This window comes from Geotrypetes seraphini, chromosome 4 (assembly GCF_902459505.1).
Source record: "Geotrypetes seraphini chromosome 4, aGeoSer1.1, whole genome shotgun sequence".
NCBI classification, from domain to species: domain Eukaryota; kingdom Metazoa; phylum Chordata; class Amphibia; order Gymnophiona; family Dermophiidae; genus Geotrypetes; species Geotrypetes seraphini.
Window position 1 is genome coordinate 224,907,608 of NC_047087.1, and position 19,295 is coordinate 224,926,902.

The following is a 19,295-nucleotide window of genomic DNA, read 5'->3' on the forward strand; positions in this document are numbered from 1 at the left end:
AGGGATAGTCAGCAAATGCTGTTCCATTGATCTAAGTGTCCTGGCTGGAGAGTGTGGTATCAAGAAATGATCTAGAAATATTGGTGCATTGGTTTGTTGGATTTTGAAGGTAAGCTAAGACTTGTAGTACAGTCAAGGGCAGTTTTATTGTTATAGTACTTTAACTTTAGTTTTAATACAATGCTTGGTGTAATATTTCAGAAATATAGCAGTAGTTATAGCAATTAAAAATATCATGGCACTATCTTTTTTTTACTTTTTTAACATAGGTGCTATGCAATTCTCTTAAAACTTTGAGAACAGCCATCTTTGAAAAGAAAGTCACAGATTACTTCATACCCACTGTAGGGTGGTTCATAGTGTTTATGATCTCAAGAATGACTTGGCACATTATTTATGAAGCAGTTGGATAATACTTCCTTGGGGGGGGTCCGGTGGCCTAATTTCTTTCTGAGGGGGGTTCCAGCAAGAGGGATGCCCAATCCCTCCTGCCTATGATCTTTGTGTGAGGGGGGAGATCCAACAGGAGGGATTGGGCATCCCTCCTGTCGGGGGATGTCTTGGGGGGTGGCGGCAGGCAGAATTGGGCTCTCCTGCCACGGACATTTGGGAGTGGGGGGTGTCTTTGTGGGTTCTGTAGTTTTCACGGGGGGAGGGGGGATGTGTTCCCTTCCGCTAAACTGATTGTAGCAGGGAAATTCTCTTGCCGCGATCAGCTCAGTAACAACCCGATCTGGCACTTATACCTGTTTTAACTTCGACTAAGTCATAAGATATAAGTTCCATCCAGGCAGCCTTGTAAAATTTACGATTATCACTACAGGATGACTAAGTCTAGGTCAGTCCACATCCTGCCCACCTCCCACTCCTCCAAAACTGCCCCTTTGAACTCTGGGCACACACGGGATTCAGATGCCTAAAAAGTCTCTGGATATGTCCAAAAACCTGTTTTGATTATCAGCATTTGGACGACCTGTCTTTAAGTTTGTCCAAGTACTGACTTAAAGAGTATCAATGCATTGTGCAGTATTTCAAATACACATTCAAAGTGGTGCATTCACCTGTCAGATATTAAAATTGTTTTAAAAATATAAAAAAAAACAAAAAGCCTCCATATCTGACCTGAAAGTATCCCTGAAATTCTAACAGCACTTGTGAGAAAAACTGATGTTCTCAGGGATAGTAATGAGGGGGAGGGGTTTAAGCCTCTGAAGTTTGAGGCTTCCTACAAAGTCCTGGCAGGTAGAGGGAAATAACCCACTGGTCCTGGAATAAAGTGTGGATTTACAAGAAAGAAGATTAGCAAAGGTAAGAACTTAATCTTTTGTTCATACTTCTGGGTAAAGTGTGTATTTTAGATTAAAAAATGTATTCTATAGTGTTAGATAAGAGAGGGTCTGCCTTTGCACTCACGGTGGAGAAATGCATTTTATGCATAATTCCTTGGAGGTCAAGGACGCTTGCCTTACTGTTAAGAGGCACAAGCTCCTTTGGTTGATTTGGGAAGTATAGATGCAGTCCTTGCCAATGTGGGTGGAAAGTCTGATTCTGAATAGGTTGGAAATGTGAAGTTGCATATTTCTAGACATGCTATTCTACTAATTGATATCCTTTGGGAGGCATCTAGTTTGGGTGGGGTTGGTGGATGAATGGAAGATGAGGGGGGAGGGAAGATTCATAAAAGTCTATGGGGTCAAAGCAGTAGGAATGGAGATGTATCGGAAGGGGGGAAGGGTTGTTTTTTTTATTGTCTTGTGTGTGGAAAACTTGAACAGATTTTCCAGTTTACTAATGACATTTGATTGCTTTAGACTTATTCACTCAAAGAGAATTTTCAAAAATAAGACTCATAGGGTATGTTCAAGATCATGTTAAAAAACTACTTAGTATATAGATCCCAAAATGCTCTTAGTAAATAGACCCCAAAATGTGCTAAAGAAATTTAGTTGATTTAACAGTATAGGGTATGGGACAGTTAAATTAAAAAAAATGAAAAAGTTAAACTTGAAATAGGCCATTAGGTTATATCATGCTTTTTCTCAGTTCATTCTGTTCATAATTAGCAACTTAAATTTAAATTTATTTTTGTATTAGTTCTCACCTTGAAGCAGTTAGCAATCCAGCAACCCCTCAGGGCAGTGGGGCAGCAACGCCTGATACTCATTCCATTATTGACACTTTAAGTGAACAAGATGAAGGGACAATGACCCCACCATCAAAACAGACTACACCAACAACCAGTCCTCGGAACTCAATGAGGTAAATAGTTAACATTGATTGATACAGTTAATCTATCTTGCTAGAGTAAAACAAACCTACAGCATTTAGTTATTATCTCATTTATAATTTTGTCCCATTTTTGTTAGGTTTATGATATGTCACATTCATACCTCACATTTGATCAAAGACTAAAATTGGCTTATTAATATGTCTTTATCTCACTTTGTTTTTGCATTCCATAGAGCTTAATGTAAACTGCCTTGGCTCTAAGATTTCTTGACTGCATATCTTGAGCTCTCTAAGTACCTAGTCTGAGTTCTCTTTTAGGGATACTATCTGCAGCTGAATGTGTGAACATGAACTGTACATTTAGGCTCATCAAAGGTCATGACAAAACTTGCATAGTACATTGAATGATTGCTATAATATTTAGATATTACAGGCTCTACACTGACTATTATTCTATTCTTACTTTGCAGTATTCTCATAACAGATTCTAGGTGGATAACAACAGTTTTTAAAAATATTGTATCCATACAAAATTATTCATTTAACAATCATTAAAAAAAAGTTTTTAACAATTTTCTAAAGATATAATAAGAAGAAACTTTACACAGCAAGAGGTAGAGGATGTTATAGGGAGCCTTTGGGTCAGCACTTCATTGGGTTTGGATGATTTTACCAATGGTTTTTGTAAGAGCTTTCAGGGCTTGCTGGCCCCCTATTGACCAGGCTGTTTAACAGCTCCAGCTCTTCCAGATACTTAGTGAGGAATGGATGTTGCATTAATCCTTAAAACTGGCAAGTCTCCTACAGGCTATGGGTCTTATCATCCCATTTCACTTTTAAATATGGATTTTAAAATTTTCATCAAAATCTTAGCACAGCGTTTGCAGTGCCTGTTCCCGCGATTGATTCAGGCGGACCAAGTAGGGTTCATATGCCAACGCCAGTCCTTTGATAACATCAACGCGGTGCTACATCTCATTTGGCAGGCACGGACACAAAGGACACCCACTTTGGTTCTGTCGTCAGATGCCGAAAAGGCATTCGACAAGAGTTAGCTGCAGATTTCTGTTTAGTGTGCTCACTAAATTTGGTTTTCAGGGCAGCTTTCTCCACACGAACTACCAGAAACAAAAACATCTTCGCCTATCCTAATATTACTGGCTGCAAATACAAATCCTACCTTGACAGAACCTTCATGTTCCAAGCTAACCGACAACAATCCTGGCTGGGAAGCTACATAAATAAAACCAGACAAACCTACCATGCATTCCGAAAATCTATCAAAACCGCTCTGTTTGACAAATTCATCACCTAAACAGACCATTCCGCGCTCTCTACGCTTTTTCCCCCTTCAAACCCCTAAGCAATTCTTCAGGCAATTCCTATCCCCCCCTTTACTTTCCTTCCCCTACAACCCTTTTCTCCTGTAACTTTCCCCTCATGCATTTGTAATTCGCTGAATGTCCAGCCTTCTCTTAATGTGAACCGCCTAGAAGTCGACTGACTATGATGGTATAGAAAAATAAAGTTGTTATTATTACTATTGGATTCATTTATTCTATTTGGCCCTGCTCTCTCACTTTAATGTAAATGGTGGCCTTCACAGAAGACATTGAACTAGAACGAGGTACTAGACAGGGATGTGCTATGTCCCCCTTCCTTTTTGCGCTCTCTGTTGAGCCATTAGCCCTGCTGATTTGACAGCATGCAGGGATCTCTGGTATTCAGTTGAGAGACCATCATTACAAGATCTTACTCTTTGCAGATGATATTTTGTTATTCTTACAGAATCCAGAGACCTCCTTACTTGCGCTGATGGATATTCTGAGCGAGATGGAGAGGTATCTGGTTTTCAGATCAATATGGAGAAATCCGAAATTTTGAATATTAATTTGGAAGATCGGCGGGTGCGGACGTTGTGCTCTCAATTTCCTTTCCAATGGGCTGCCAGTTCGATTAAATATTTAGGAGTTAATCTGTCTGCTGATCAGACTCAGTTCTCAGGCCAATTTCCTCTGCGTATTACACCAAGAGCTCCTTTTACTAAGCTGCGATAGCATTTTTAGCACGCGCAGAATTTCAGCGTGCGTTAAACCCGCAATACACAGCTAGAACTAATGCCAGCTCAATGCTGGCGTTAGTGTCTAGCGCGAGCGGCAATTCTTTGCGCGCTATGCGTGTGTTAAAACCGCTATCGCAGCTTAATAAAAGGAGCCCTAAGTGTTTCTGGATTTGTATAGGTGGATAGGGTTAACGCTGAATTGCCTTGGTTGCGTTGGTGCGATCAAAATGATACTTTTACCCAAATTATTATATCTTTTCATGGCTTTGCCCATTTTGATTCCTCGTGTGTTTTTTAGTTCCCTAACATATAGGGTATTTGCCTATATTTGGCAATACTAACTCAATGCTGCCTATTAAATGCTATGATTTCAGGATTTTCTCCTCAGGAACATAGGGTTTCTATTTACTGTTTCCCATTTGGTATTAGCCAGATGTTGGTGTACCCCAAATCTATCTAAACAGCAGTGTCTGATACGTAGATTGGATTATGTTCAAATGATGTGTAAACTGATGGCAACTAGATGGCAGGCGATGCTTTCCTATTTTAAGGTTTGGAATGTTTGAGATATAGAGATCTAGTTATAAGGGTTAAGCACCGGAGCTTGCCCCGTGAGCCTTCCTGTGCTCTTGCCATTGGCTACACTGTATTATTGGGAGATATTGCTTGGAAAGAGAGGGAGGATGGGGATAGAGGGGTTTAGTTTGGAAAAGTGCTGATTTATAGGATGTAGTTTGTACATTGGCTGCTGACTGTTTGGAGATTTTGTCATTGCATTTTTTCTATCTTCAATAAAGTGTTTAAAATGGAAAAAAAATATCATAACTTGAATATTACAACAAGGCATAAAAAAGTTTTCAAATTTTTACAAAACCCTAAGTAATTGATATCCATCCAAATGTAAACAGGTAGATTATTCCAAATTGTAATGGCAACCTTCTACATGTTCTCTTAAGTTCTCCCAGAACCTCATCAAACCAAAGAGTGAGCTTTTTCCTCCCAATATTCATCTCTTTAATTGGCACAATCTTATCTAAAGCAGTTCCAACCGAGTTATTCCTATCAACTATCATAGTAGTAACACTAATATTTCCTTTCTTCTCTTCCTTTCTTCTCTATCAATTTTCCCATTACCCAACATTTTATCTTCAGACTGATTTTTATTTTTCAACAATTTAGGAGCTTTTAGAAAGAAGTCTAATGGCTTTCGGCTTTGGAGCGGAACTAAATGGCTGGGTAGTGGAGTTGCTCTGTGAAGACAAGCTATTTGACAGAGATCATAGCCAGAAAAAATTCAAATTTCACTCTGAAAAGTGAGGTAGAGGTGGATAATGGCTTCGGGAAAGCAAAACAAAAATTTGGCGGCGGGGAGCAGCTCAGGAAGCGGGAAGCAATCGAAACTTGATACGGCTTCACCGATGTCAGTTCCGTTGCCGCCGGAGGATGTAGAAAATAAAGACATAATGAAGGAAATACAGGCGGTAAAGGAAATAGTATTGGAATGCGCTAAAAATATAAAAGAAGTGAAAGAAGAGGTGGTATGTTTATCAAATAAACTGCAAGCAATGGAATTGAAAGTGGATCAAATTGAGAAAAGAGTGGAAAAGTGTGAGGAGGAAAGTATAAAGCACATGGAACACAGTAAGGAAATTGAAGCACTTAAAAGGGAGCTGGAAGATTTGTCCAATAGGGAACGAAGGAGCAATTTAAGGGTGCTTGGGGTCCCGGAGGGAATTGAAAAGTCGGATCCGATTGGATTTTTGATTAATTTTTTGCCCAAGGTGCTCCCGATGCAAAACAAGTTTCCATTGGAAATAGAACGTGCACACAGGGTCCCAACGAGATTATCAAACAGCCAAAAAGGACCACGTCCACTGATCTTTAAGCTACTTAGATATCAACAGGTAGCTGAAATAATTAAATTAGCTAAAGATAATAAAAACTTAAAGTGTCAGGATTCAAAGATTTACATAGTGCCTGACTTTGCCAGAGCAACGGCACAAAAGAGAAAGCAGCTATTAGACCTGAGACCACAGCTGAGAAGTCTGGGAGCTAGATATGGGCTCATATACCCGGCAACTATGCGGGTCACTTATAAAAATAAAACTTTGAATTTTGATACTGCAGATAAACTTAAGGAGTTTTTGGAGCAGTGTGAATCACCAATGGCTACTTAATAGAGACTTGGATGGAAGTATTTGTGTTCTTGGTTGAAATGTTTATTTTTGTTTGGAAATTTCTATGTTAAAGGAAGAAAAAAGAAAAAAAAAAAGAGTTAATAGGATTCTGAAGGCATGGCTGCAGTTGGATTTCAAATACATTCCACATTCTATCTTGTCATGAGGCAAATGGAATGTAGCCTGCAAGAGTATAAGAGATGCAATATTACAGACCTTTTAAAGGACAGAGGTTAATAAGATGGATTGTACTGACTTGCTGTTTGGACAGACAGACTGAGAAACGATAGAGGATTGTGCAAAACAGATTGAAGGAAATAAGTTCTAAATAGTATTGAGAAGATATAAACTACAAGCAAGAGGACATTAAATAGAATGGATCTGCAAGCAAGATGAGAGTTAGACTGTGACTTTGTAAGCCTTACAATTTTCATTTGCATAAAAGGGAAATCAGCTGTGATATATGGAATAAGACATTGTAATGGAAATTCTCTAAATGCAGCAGAGGATTTTTTGAAGATGGTTCTGGTATATAGTTGGCCTGACCTTAAAATAAAAATGACAGAGCTACGATGGTCAAAAAAAAAAAAAAAAAAAAAAAGGAACAGGGTTTGTATATGTAGAATGTGAAGGATCTATGATTGGCACCACAAGTTTGAAATTGTGGTCATTGTAAATCTTTATGCAAAACAATTGGAAAGGAGATTTAAGGTGGATCAAAAGATGAGACTGAGAATGTATAAACAGTAGTGTGAGAGGATAGAATTTGATATGGATCTGCAAGCAAGAGGAGATTTGAAATGAGACTTTATGAGACATATAGCATCTTATTACAAGAAAAGGAAATTTGTTGTTATGTATGGACTATAGTTTTAAAATTGCAAATCTATTAATGCAACAAGAGTCATAATATTGTTGTTTGGGATAAAAATTGGTCTGAACTTAATATAAATAATGGTGGATATACGAGGAGATTAAAAAAAAAAAAAAAAAAATTAATTAGAAGTTTTGGTAAAAGCAAAGGATGTAGGAAAGTTTGGATGTTATAATATAAAGCATATGATATAAGAGAATGTTGTGAATGGAGTGGAAATTAAAAGGGTAGCAAATATGCTAGTGTGGAAATGGGTATGGAATGTTAGGAGGGTTATGTTAAAGGGATAAAAATTGTTGTTTTGGGGAATTTATTGACTTTTTGAATAGGAAAAGTTAGGAAAAAAAGATTTCCATTATATATTTAATAATATTTAAAAGTGATATTTAACTCGAGGGATTGTGATGTAATCTGACATGAAAGATGGATGTGGTTTGGATGAATGTAATTTTAAAATTTGGTGTGATTATTTATGTATTTCAATAATATCTTAATGGAAATGAGTGAGTAGAGAAGGGAGGGTTCATGAGAGATGGGGGAAAGGAAAGGAAAAAAAAAAAAGAGGTAATCCTTGATAAAGAAGTCTTGTGTGATAAAATGATATTCATTTTAATATGATAATGATCTGGCTAATGGTTTTAAAATTATAAATATAGCTTGTGAGGAGTTTATCTATTGCCTAGTCAAGGTGTGCGTTTCAAAGTTGGCAAGTAATTTAAGGGAGGGATGGGAGGGGGAGGGGATTAAGAATATGGGAAGGGGTATAGGGGAGGGGATGGGTTCTAATAATAATTTTAAAAAGGGGAAAAGAGGTTATAATATTGATGTGAAGAATATTATTGATTATTGTTTTGATTTGATATAATGACTTTAAAAATTTTTTCAATAAATGTTAATGGTCTCAACCACCCGATAAAAAGGAAAAAAGTATTGCTATATTTAAAAAAACAAAATGCGGATGTCTATTTCATACAGGAGACTCACCTTAATGGAGATGAATCAAAAAAGCTAATTGGTAATTGGGTGAGAGATTGCTTTTTTGCACCGGCGGTGGGGAAAAAAGCTGGGGTAGCAATTTTAATAAATAAAAAATGTTCAGCAGGATTTAATATGGTGAAAGCAGATAAATTAGGAAGATGGGTGCATGTGAACATGAGTATGGGCAATAATACTGTGGCGCTATTTAATGTGTACGTACCTAATTCGAATCAAATTGAATATTTTAAAACTCTACAACCAATAATTTTACCACTGGCTGCTAATAATTTGATAGTAGCAGGAGATTTTAATGCTGTTGTGGACCCTTTATTGGATAAAAAACCTAGTAAAATTTTAAAATCTTTAGGGTTGGATAATTTTATAAATTCTTGCAATTTAAAAGATATATGGAGAATTCTTCATTTTAATGATCGAGATTTTTCGTTTTATTCACATGTTCATAAATCTTTTTCTAGAATTGATTATATTCTTGTTTCTGATGGGCTAATACAAGATGTTACACAAGCCTCTATAGAACCAATAATTTTATCAGATCATGGAGGAGTGTGGATTTCTTTAAATTTTAATGACCCGGATAATGGTAGGCCTGTATGGAGATTTAATAATGCATTGCTTGCATATCCAAAATTTTGTGAAGAATTTCAATTAAAAATGGATGAATATTTTCAAAATAATATTACAGAGGAAATATCTACAGAAATAATATGGGATGCTTTTAAAGCAACGATGAGAGGGCAAATTATATCATTTTCAGCTTATTCTAAAAAACAATTAAATAAGCAATTTACGGAACTGGAACACGAAATAAAAGATTTAGAATTAAAATTGATTAATAAGTGGGAGAATTCTACGTTGCAAACTTTATTAAAAGCAAAATATAAATATAATGAGATTTCTTCTAATTTGGCTAAAAAAAATATTGTGTGTCAGCAAGCTTTGTATTATGGTAGTTCAAATAAGGCGGGAAGATTATTGGCTAATTATCTTAAAGTGAAAAAAAGAAAGATGAAATTGAATGCAATAAAAGATGAAAAAGGTGAAACTCATTTTCAGATTGGTCCTATTTTAAAACAGTTTTTAAATTATTATAAAAACCTGTATTCTTCTGAGTCTTATTTAAATAAAGAAAAAGATGGTATAGTGTTTTTAAATAATATTGAAGGTCCGAAGATTCCTGATCATATAAAAAGAAGTTTGGAAAATCCAATATCTTTACAAGAATTACAAACAGCATTGAAATCTCTTAGAGTAGGGACCGCATTTATTAAATTTATATCAGAATCAACTAAAGAAAGGTTGTATATCAGGCACTATGGCAGAATCATTAACTATTGTTTTGCCGAAGCCAAATAAAGATCCCATGTTGGTTTCAAATTACAGGCCTATTTCATTGATAAATGTAGATGGTAAATTATTAGCCAAACTTTTGGCTACACGTTTGGCAAAAGCTCTTCCTCACATAGTTGGTATGCATCAAACAGGGTTTGTTGCTCAGAGACACTCTTCTAATAACACCAGATTGGCATTGCAAATGTTATATTTAACAAAAGAAATTGGAGATCCGGCTTTTTCTGTGTCTCTAGATGCAGAGAAAGCTTTTGATCGTGTGGAATGGACATTTATGTATCAGGCCATGGAGTGGTTTGGTATTGGTTCGGGATTTATACAAATGATTAAAACTCTGTATAGCTCTCCTGTTGCTAGATTATATATCAATAATAATTTTTCTGATTGTTTTAAATTGCAAAGGGGAGTTAGACAGGGATGTCCTTTGTCTCCTTTACTTTTTGATATAGTGCTTGAACCCTTATTATTAGCTTTCAACAAGAGGAGGAGATACAGGGTATACCGCATAAAGATAAAGAATATAAAGTTTCTGCATATGCGGATGATATATTACTTCATTTGAGGAATCCGGAAACAACCATTCCAAATTTATTGGTTTTGATTGAAAGATTTGGAAAGTTTTCAGGATATAAAATAAATTGGACTAAATCAGAAGTTCTTCCTTTAAATGTGCATTGCACAAAAGGATTATTTGACTCATTACCTTTTATTTGGAAAGAAGAAGGAATAAAATACTTAGGTATATGGATAAAAAACACGCTTGATGAGACAATTATAATGAATGAAAAAAGTTTATTGCAAAAAGTAACAGAGTTATGTGAGCAATAGAATCCTTTACATTTATCTTGGTGGGGAAGAGTTCAAACTGTCAAAATGATGATATTGCCTGTGGTTTGTTATCAAATGGGAATGATACCAGTTTTTTTTCAGGGGTCTTTTTACAAAAAGTTAAATAATATTCTTAGTAAATTTATTTGGCTGGGTAAAGCTGTAAGAATTGCTCTAGTGACTTTACAAAAACCAATTGAGGAGGGAGGGGTAAATTTTCCAAATTTTTATAGGTTTCATCAATCCTATATATTGCGCCAAGGTATGTATTGGGTCCTCCCAGAACTCATGGAGAAGCTTCCAGATTGGTTATGGTTGGAGTGGCAGCTCATGTCTCCTATCAGGCTTCGTCATCTGCTTAGCATTAAAATGCCTAGAATAAGGAAAACCAATAGGATATTAATGGACACATGGACAACATTAAAGTATGTAAACAACTTAACTCCTATTACTATTCAAAAATCTACTTGTCAAAATATATGGCTGAACTCCAAGATACAAATAGGCGGTTTTATGATTGTCTGGAAGGATTGGATTGAAGCAGGAATACGTACTTTAGATGATGTTATTAATGATGGTAAGCTGCTGGAGTTTTCACAATTGCAACATAAATTTGGACTTAATAAAAAACAAAGTTATAAGTGGTTGCAATTGAAGCAGGCTATTCAGGCAGGGTTCCCTGAATGGAAGTCTTTAAATACTCATTTTACTCTAGAATTCTTATGCTTCCAGGCAGATTTTATGGGTCACCAGGCCGCACAGTGGTATAAAACATTATCTGGATATTTAAATAAAAAACCAAGGACTGTACTTAGAGATATTTGGAGCATTGAGATTAAGCATCAAATTAATGCATCTCAATGGCCACGTATTTGGTCTTGGAGGATAAGATGTACAATGTCTGCGTCTATGAGGCAAACATGGTTTTTCCTGTTGCATAGAGCACTCTGGACCCCTGTTCGCTTACAAAAATTGGATTGCTCTAAGTCTAATAGATGTTGGCATTGTCATCTTGAGGCTGGAACTCTAGATCATTTATTATTTTATTGTCCTTTTATTAATAATTTTTGGAAATTAATCTGGGGTCAAATAAATTGTATGTTAGAGAATCCTGTGGCCCTATCATATGACACAGTTTTGTTTGGAATGTCTATGAGGGCCAAAAGTCAAATTTCATCGAATAATAACAAACTGTTAATGATTTTAACAGGAGTTGCCATCCAACATATAACACATAACTGGAAAGACTATAGAGGATTGAATTATTGTTTCTGGTGGAGTTCGGTTTGTCAGGTGTATGAAATGGAAAAAACATTGGCAATCAAGAGAGGTTATTATAAGAAATTTAAAGAGGTGTGGAGACCATTAATTGAGTATTATAATAAATAAATAATTATATTTATCCCCATTAAATATATGTAGGGGGGAGGAGGGATGGGTGGGTTTTATGACATTATGAGGGGTAATATATGGAAAGGGAGGGAGGGGAGATAGTTTATGGTATAAAATGAATGTAGAGTTTCAAGTGAAGAATGTATAGTATGACTTGAATTATTGTACACTTGTTTGCATAATGTAAAAACGAATAAAGATATTTAAAAAAAAAAAAAAAGAAAGAAGTCTAATGAATAATGGTCTGTCCATACGACTTGCTCTCAATAGACATGGTCTACCAATGGATTCCCATCTTCATTAGACATATATCCCACAAAATCTAAAGAATAAAGGGTAACAGAAATAGGTTATGCTACAAAAAAGACTTGCTCCTAAATCTCTACTTTGCACCCAGAATCTTGAATACCAATTTTACACTTCCAGGACAATTATCAACTGATTTCAAATGGGAGGTTATCAGTCTGTGGAACCTCCTATCAATAATTAAGGGATTCACTGGATACAAAATACCGCAATCAAACTCATTTACCAATCAGGTAAATTCGAACACGTCACCCCGCTCCTTAAGGAGGCTCATTGGCTCCCGGTTACACACCGCATAACTTATAAAATTTTACTGCTCTCTTTTAAAATCAAACTTTCACATCTGCCCCTATTTTTGGACAAATTACTAATACCCCAAAGTTCTCCACGTACCTTACGATCTACCGACCAAAAACTCCTTTTCATTCCCTCCTTAAAAGAATCTTACTATACAAGGAAAACAAATTTTGCTATAACAGCCCCTACATTATGGAATTCTCTCCCCCAATTTCTTCGGGATGAAATTCATTTACCTAAATTTAAAACTAATCTTAAAACTTTTCTATTCAAGGATGCCTTTAATAAATCTTAATCTTTTATATCCGCTCACTTACTCTCCTTTTCTCAAAAGATCTCTTTCATTGCAGCGCATATCATCTAAACCTTGCACCCTTGTCCTTCATGTACTATCCCTTCCCTCTATCTCATTTCCTCTAATATTATGTAACTTTTTCCCTCCTTCCAAATTTTCCTCACAGTCATGTTTGTCAGTATATGTCTAATATGTTTTCGTTACTCCTTCCAACACACCAATAACTTGTTCTTACTTTCTTATTTGAAATTCTATTTTTTAAATTGTTAACCGGTCAGATATTTGTTTTATGATCGGGATATCAAAAATCAATAAACTTGAAACTTGAAACTTGAGTATGTCCACAGTACACGTTCGCCCTAAAGCGCACTGCAGGATCTACCCACAAACATCGTTTGTTATCAACCCGTGTTTAGAAATATTTATTTAAATACCAAAAGTGCTGAGTGCAAAGATAAAATAAAGATATAAAAAATCAAATGCAAAATCGCAAAAATCACTTACATTCACTTATCCCAATGAGACACAGTTTCCTCCTTTAAAGTCACAAATTAATTTAGATGGAAACTTACCTGATAATATGCACAGATGTTCAATAATTCCTCTGAAGGGGTGCCTCGGGTGATTCCCCTAAAGAGTCTCCTGTTTTGTATCCTTCAAGGGCAAACATATCCCACTGCATATCAAATATTTAAACTCCCTTCTCTTTGATACTTGAACACTAAAAGAATCCCACACTATCACCTCCCTACGTTTAATCTCGACTCTCCTCCCATTCCCCTCTTCTCTCTTTAAGTTGCCTTGAGCCTGCATAGGTATGGGTGACTCACAAATAGAAGATTAGATTAGATTAGAGATTAGATAATTTGCATTCTAGAGGGTATAATGCAGAATGCACTGGCTTTCTCTCCAAAATGTAGAGGTTCTGTTGTTGATATTAAAATTAACCACTCCACATAAGAATATCCTATGGTATAAGAACACTGGAGTTTTTGTTAAATTAAAAAAACTGATCTTTCAGTAACAGGATAGGAAACTAATTTGTACTGCTGTAATATACTGTGTTATAGTTATAGTATAAAATGCATTTGTCAGGTATGTAAACGATCACATTTCTCATATCCTAAGGGTACCTGTTGAAGCAAATATAAGGACATCTGAGCCTAGGATGGTTATCATCAGAAAATCCCAAGTAGAACTTGGAATTCAGATATGTGGTGGAAATTTGCAAGGCATATATGTGGCAGATACAGATGATGATAGCCCCGCAAAAGGAGCTGATGGAGTTGTGGTTGGAGATATGATACTTGAGGTAAGACATTTCATAGACAAAACAGAGATGATTTAACTCACTGAATTCCTTCCATTTTATAAGACCTTGGATAGACCTTTATCAGGAAGTGAACTGCCTTTATCAGGTCTTTTATCAGGGCAGATCACTTCCTATAACAGGAGAAAGAAAAATAGTTAGATCGAGAGAGTATCTTCAAACATTAGAGATGCCCTTTGCTTGTAAATTTGCTGTCATGACTTCCAACCTAGACTTTATAGTCTTAAGAGTTGTCTCCCTGGATTGCAGATGCTTTGGATTCCTGCCAAGAATGTATTCTTATTAAAATGCTTGTGCATTCCTCAGTACAGTCTGTACCACATTTATGCTTGCCTGTGCCCATTTGTGTAGACTGCAGAGTATATAACTGGGTACAGCCCACTGTTTCCTATCCATCATACATGAAACTGCACAGTGAAGGCAAATAGTAAATGGTCATGTGGGCATTGGAGTCTGGATGCATGGTTATTCATCTCTTTATCCATGGGTGTCTCCTTCCATTTCTGTCATATTTCTTCTATAGTTGTGAAACAAATTGTAATGTAGTACTCCGATGACTGAAGAAGCCCTCCCTCCCCCCCCAAGTAGTACAATTTAGGGCTCCTTTTATCAAGCTGCAGTAGGCGGTTAACGCGTGGAATACCACGTGTTCAACCGCCTGCCACGCTAGTCGCTAACGCCTCCATTGATGAGGCGTTAGTTTTTTGGTATGCCGTGGGAGTTAGCGCGTGATGAAATGTCCGACGTGCTAACCCCCGTAGCGCACCTTGATAAAAGGAGCCCTTAGTGTAAAAAAGCTTCTTCAACTTCATGACATTCAAAATATGGCAAGTCTGGATTTGTTATGAAACAGAGCTTCTATTTATTTAGCCTTTGTAGGTGAATACAAATTGCTATATGAAATTATATTTATAATATTTGCTAATGTGTTCTCTCAAATAGAAGGGAATCATTTGGTTTTGTAAAAAAAATAATAATAATAATTAGTGATACATAAGTTCAAATTGGATTTACAGTATATTGCTGTTTTCAGGCATTATTGAGCGGGAACCTTTGGAAGTGGTTCTACCTTAGAAATTATGAAGATTATTCTGAATCCTGAGATTCAGTTACACCTATGTTCTATGAACCTCTTTTATATTTTATACTTTCACAGTTTCTTGCACTGCTAGAAAATCTGATTGAGGATTTTTTCATTCTTTGTCTTTTTAGTCCAGTTCCTTCCTGGTGGGACTTCAATGCAGTGACCATGGCTGAATGGCTGTCGTATGTCCATTCTTCTAAGTTGCGACCAGATTGGAAATTCTCATTCTCTTGTGTAGTTTACCAAGCATTATTAACCTTTGTACTCTCTTGCTGTACTTAATCTACCACAGAATTTTCCTGCTTCTTAATTATATTCTTCCAATTCTTGGTGGTTCTTTTTCCTGTAGTTGTTTAGTCATGTGGAATATGCATAGGCCATGTGTCTACTGACTTTGAATACCTAAAGTAGAGTTTTTCTTTTAAAATGTCACTTAAGCAGGTATGTAAAACATTAGCTTTCAACCCAGTTCTCAGGATGCACACAGCCATGTCAGATTTCTGGATTTCTACAATGAATATACAAATCTGTTCTGAATATTCTTTGTGGGTATCCTAAAAATCTGACCAGCTGGATATGTCTCAAGGTTGAAGCAGACCACCATCATGAACTGTTAGTACCCTTTCCAAACATGAGAATACTCGCTCAGTTCTTTTGATGATGAGCTGCTTTGCAGCCTCCATTGATTCACTCCTAATTCCACAAGGCAGGGCTTATGAAGCAGAAACAGATTGTAAGAGGTTTGCATGCTGGAAATGAAATCAGAAAAGGAACTGTTGTTAACAATATTTTTACTTAGCGTACTATGCAAAGTACTTAACTTAAAGAACAGAACTGCAGCACATAAACTTTCCATTTTCACTATGTTTTATAGTATGGGTCGGTTGACATGCGGAATAAAACAGCAGAGGAGGCCTATCTTGAAATGTTAAAACCTGGTGACAATATTAGAATAAAGGCTCAGTACAAAATAGAAGAATTCAACAGGATTAAAGATTTGCCAGGAGATGGATTCTATATCAGGTACAATATCCAGCATTGGTGAAATGAAATGTTTGTGTGTGTGAGTAGCAATAGTGGTTGTTTCCTTAATCAGTATAGCTAGTTATGACTTCACTAAGATGGGAACTCTCATCTTAGTTATGCCTTTCCCCATCTAGCTGGAAAGTGTCAGACCTTGAAGCTGTCTGTTCATGCTTGAATTTTGTGATTGAAAAATTCAAATGTCATAAGAACATAAGATTTGCCATACTGGAACAGACCCAAGTTCACAAGTATCTGGCAAGATCCCAAAGAGTAAAACAGATTTTATGCTGGTTATCTTAGGAATAAGCATTGAATTTCCCCAAGTCCATCTTAATAATGGCTTATGGACTTAGTACTGGTATGTTGTATTGGTCACATTTTAAAAGACCAGTACTACATATTAGCCCACAGTGGTACTTGTCTGCATTAATCCATAGAGAAGTCCTTGGAATACTATGACATTAGCAGAACCTAAACTCTGTCTGCTTGAAACATTGGTCCAAGTGGAATAAAAATTTATAAGCTATAACCATAAATCATTGTGTATACAGTGTTATTGCTTCATGAAAAGTTTATCTGTGTTTTTTTTTCCCAGAGCACTTTATGATCGACAGGCAGAGGTGGAGCAGGATTTAAGCTTTAAAAAGGATGATATTTTGTATGTCGATGACACTTTACCACAAGGGAATTTTGGGGGCTGGATGGCCTGGCAGCTAGATGAGAATGCCCAAAAGCTTGTACGGGGACAGATACCCAGCAAATACATGTTAGTGAAAACATTTCTGCTTTTATTTTATTTCATATCTGCTGGCCATATGAATTAATTATTTATATCTATCTATCTATCTATCTCTATCTATCTATTGGAGATGTGCGCTCCCTGCTGGTTGAATGTGTTGGTAAAGTTACAACCGACATTTTTGCCAATGCAGGCATTGCCAATTATACCATTGATGTTAAAAAAAAAATGAATCTAAGGTAAGGACTCTCATGGAGTCCTTTGCCAGAATTAGGGTCAGCATTGTGACCCTGTCTAAGGACTATAGTTATGATGACTCACTTGAGTTGCAGTGGGGAAAAGGAAAAGAACTATATAGCTGGAAATGAAGGCTTTTAGTATTGAAGCCCAGTGAGCTACATGCTCAAAAGAAGCAAAAGGAGATTGCTGCACTGATGGAACATGCTTGTGTGCCTGGCTTACTGTTTCTAGATAAGCTAAGCTACCTAATTATGATTACCTTTTAGAGATTAAGTAGTGATGTCAGTGCTGGAAAAAAATATACCTTTGATCTTGGTTCATTTGCAGATTGTTTGCGTCTTACAAACTCCTATTACTAACCTACAAGCAGTTGCGTAGTAAGGGGTGTGTGGACTGCACCGAGTCTGTGGGGGCGCTGGTTCCTCTCTGTCATGCCCCGCCATGCTCACACTATCCTCCTCCCCCCCATCCCGTATCTCTGTATTATCTTTGCTAGCATGAGCAACTTCTGCCTGTTGCTCGCGCCATCCTGGTTCCCCTCTGAATCACTTCCAAGTCAGGGGACCAGGAAGTGACATCAGAGGGAAATCCAGTGCTGACACGAGGAGCATACTGCCAAAGCCACTTGCACTGGTGAAGATTTAGAGGTATGTGGGGGTGGGGAGGGAGAGCACAAGCATGTAATGGAGGGTGGGAAGGAGCAGCGATGCCCTCCCCCTGGCAACTCCAACCCTTACTACGCACTGCTTACAAGTGTGTCATGCTGTGGCCCCTCAGTATCTCTCCTCTCTTATCTCTCCTTATACGCCTCATTGAGAACTCTATTCCTCAGATAAGCTGCTTTTATCTGTACTCAATTGCTAATTCCAGATTTTGTTCCTTTCATCTAACTGCCCCGAATACCTGGAATAAACTATCTGAGTTCATCTGACATGCCTCTTCCCGTACCTCGTTTACAAAGCCCACATTTTTGATATAGCCTTCAAACGTGCGGCGGTTAAGCCGCTTCTCAAAAACCCTCACTGGACCCCACTTGCCTGTCCAACTATCGCCCTGTCTTTTTCCTCCTTCCGTTCCTATCCAAACTACTTGAGCATGCTGTCATCTGTCGCTGCCTTGCCTTACTTTCATCTCTACCGACTTTTGACCCTCTACAGTCGGGCTTTTGCCCCCTACGCTCCACAGAGACCGCCCTCACCAAAGTCTGCAATGACATGTTCCTGGCCAGGTCTAAGTGCCTTTACTCAAGCTTGATCCCTCTTGACCTGTCTTCTATCTTTGATACTGTTAATCATTGCTTACTCCTTGATATGCTGTTTTCGCTTTGATTCCATGAATATGTCCTCTCCTGGTTTGCCTCCTACCTCACCCATCACACGGGGGGATCTCGGGTTGGCAGGGGGGCTGATCATGGGGATTGGGGGGGGTTGCGCTGAGGGCAGGAGGGCCTGGGATCCCTCCTGCCTGTATTTTAGTGGGGGGTGGGGGTTAGAGGGTGTCACTGGGCCAGGAGGGCTTGGGCTCCCTCCTGGCCGGATCGTGTGGGGGGGAGGGGGGTTGGAGATCACCGGGCCAGGAGGGCTTGGGCTCCCTCCTGGCCCCATCAGAATCGAGGGGGCGGTTGTGGATCACGGGGCAAGAGGGCTTGGGCTCCCTCTTGCCCCAATGTCGGCGGGGGGGGGTGGTCGCAGTTCAACGGGTCAAGAAGGCTTGGGCTCTCTCTTGCCCCGATGTCGGGGGGGGGGGGGTGGTGTCGCGGTTCGACAGGGCAGGAGGGCTTGACCTCCCTCCTGCCCGGATCGTTGTAGGGGGGGATTCTGTAACCGGTGTTGTTTTTGACAGACACCGGTTACAGAATCCAGCTTTTAGGCGAAGGACTGGCTCCTCCTTCGCCTAAAAGCTCTTGTTTTGGACGTTTGGGGCTTAGGCTTTTTTTTAGGTTGATTATATGGTGTAAATTTAGACATAGTGGTGGTCTGGGCGTTTAAACAGCTGAACGTAGAGGCAAGCCCTTATTTTTTTTTAAAAAAACCTCCTTTTGGACGTTTTTTTTGATAATGGACATTTTCC

General features: G+C 37.8%; 1 protein-coding gene across 6 annotated transcripts in view; it reads left to right on the top strand.

The window, feature by feature from the left end:
* Nucleotides 1-19,295, top strand: part of DLG5 (discs large MAGUK scaffold protein 5) — a 305,150-nt gene that overhangs the window by 227,198 nt on the left and 58,657 nt on the right. For all 6 annotated transcript variants that reach the window (XM_033940910.1, XM_033940911.1, XM_033940908.1 and 3 more), the window contains 4 exons: nt 2,095-2,259; nt 13,935-14,118; nt 16,095-16,243; nt 16,842-17,012. In XM_033940910.1, the coding sequence (XP_033796801.1) occupies nt 2,095-2,259; nt 13,935-14,118; nt 16,095-16,243; nt 16,842-17,012 (669 nt within the window). The remainder of the gene's footprint in view (nt 1-2,094; nt 2,260-13,934; nt 14,119-16,094; nt 16,244-16,841; nt 17,013-19,295) is intronic.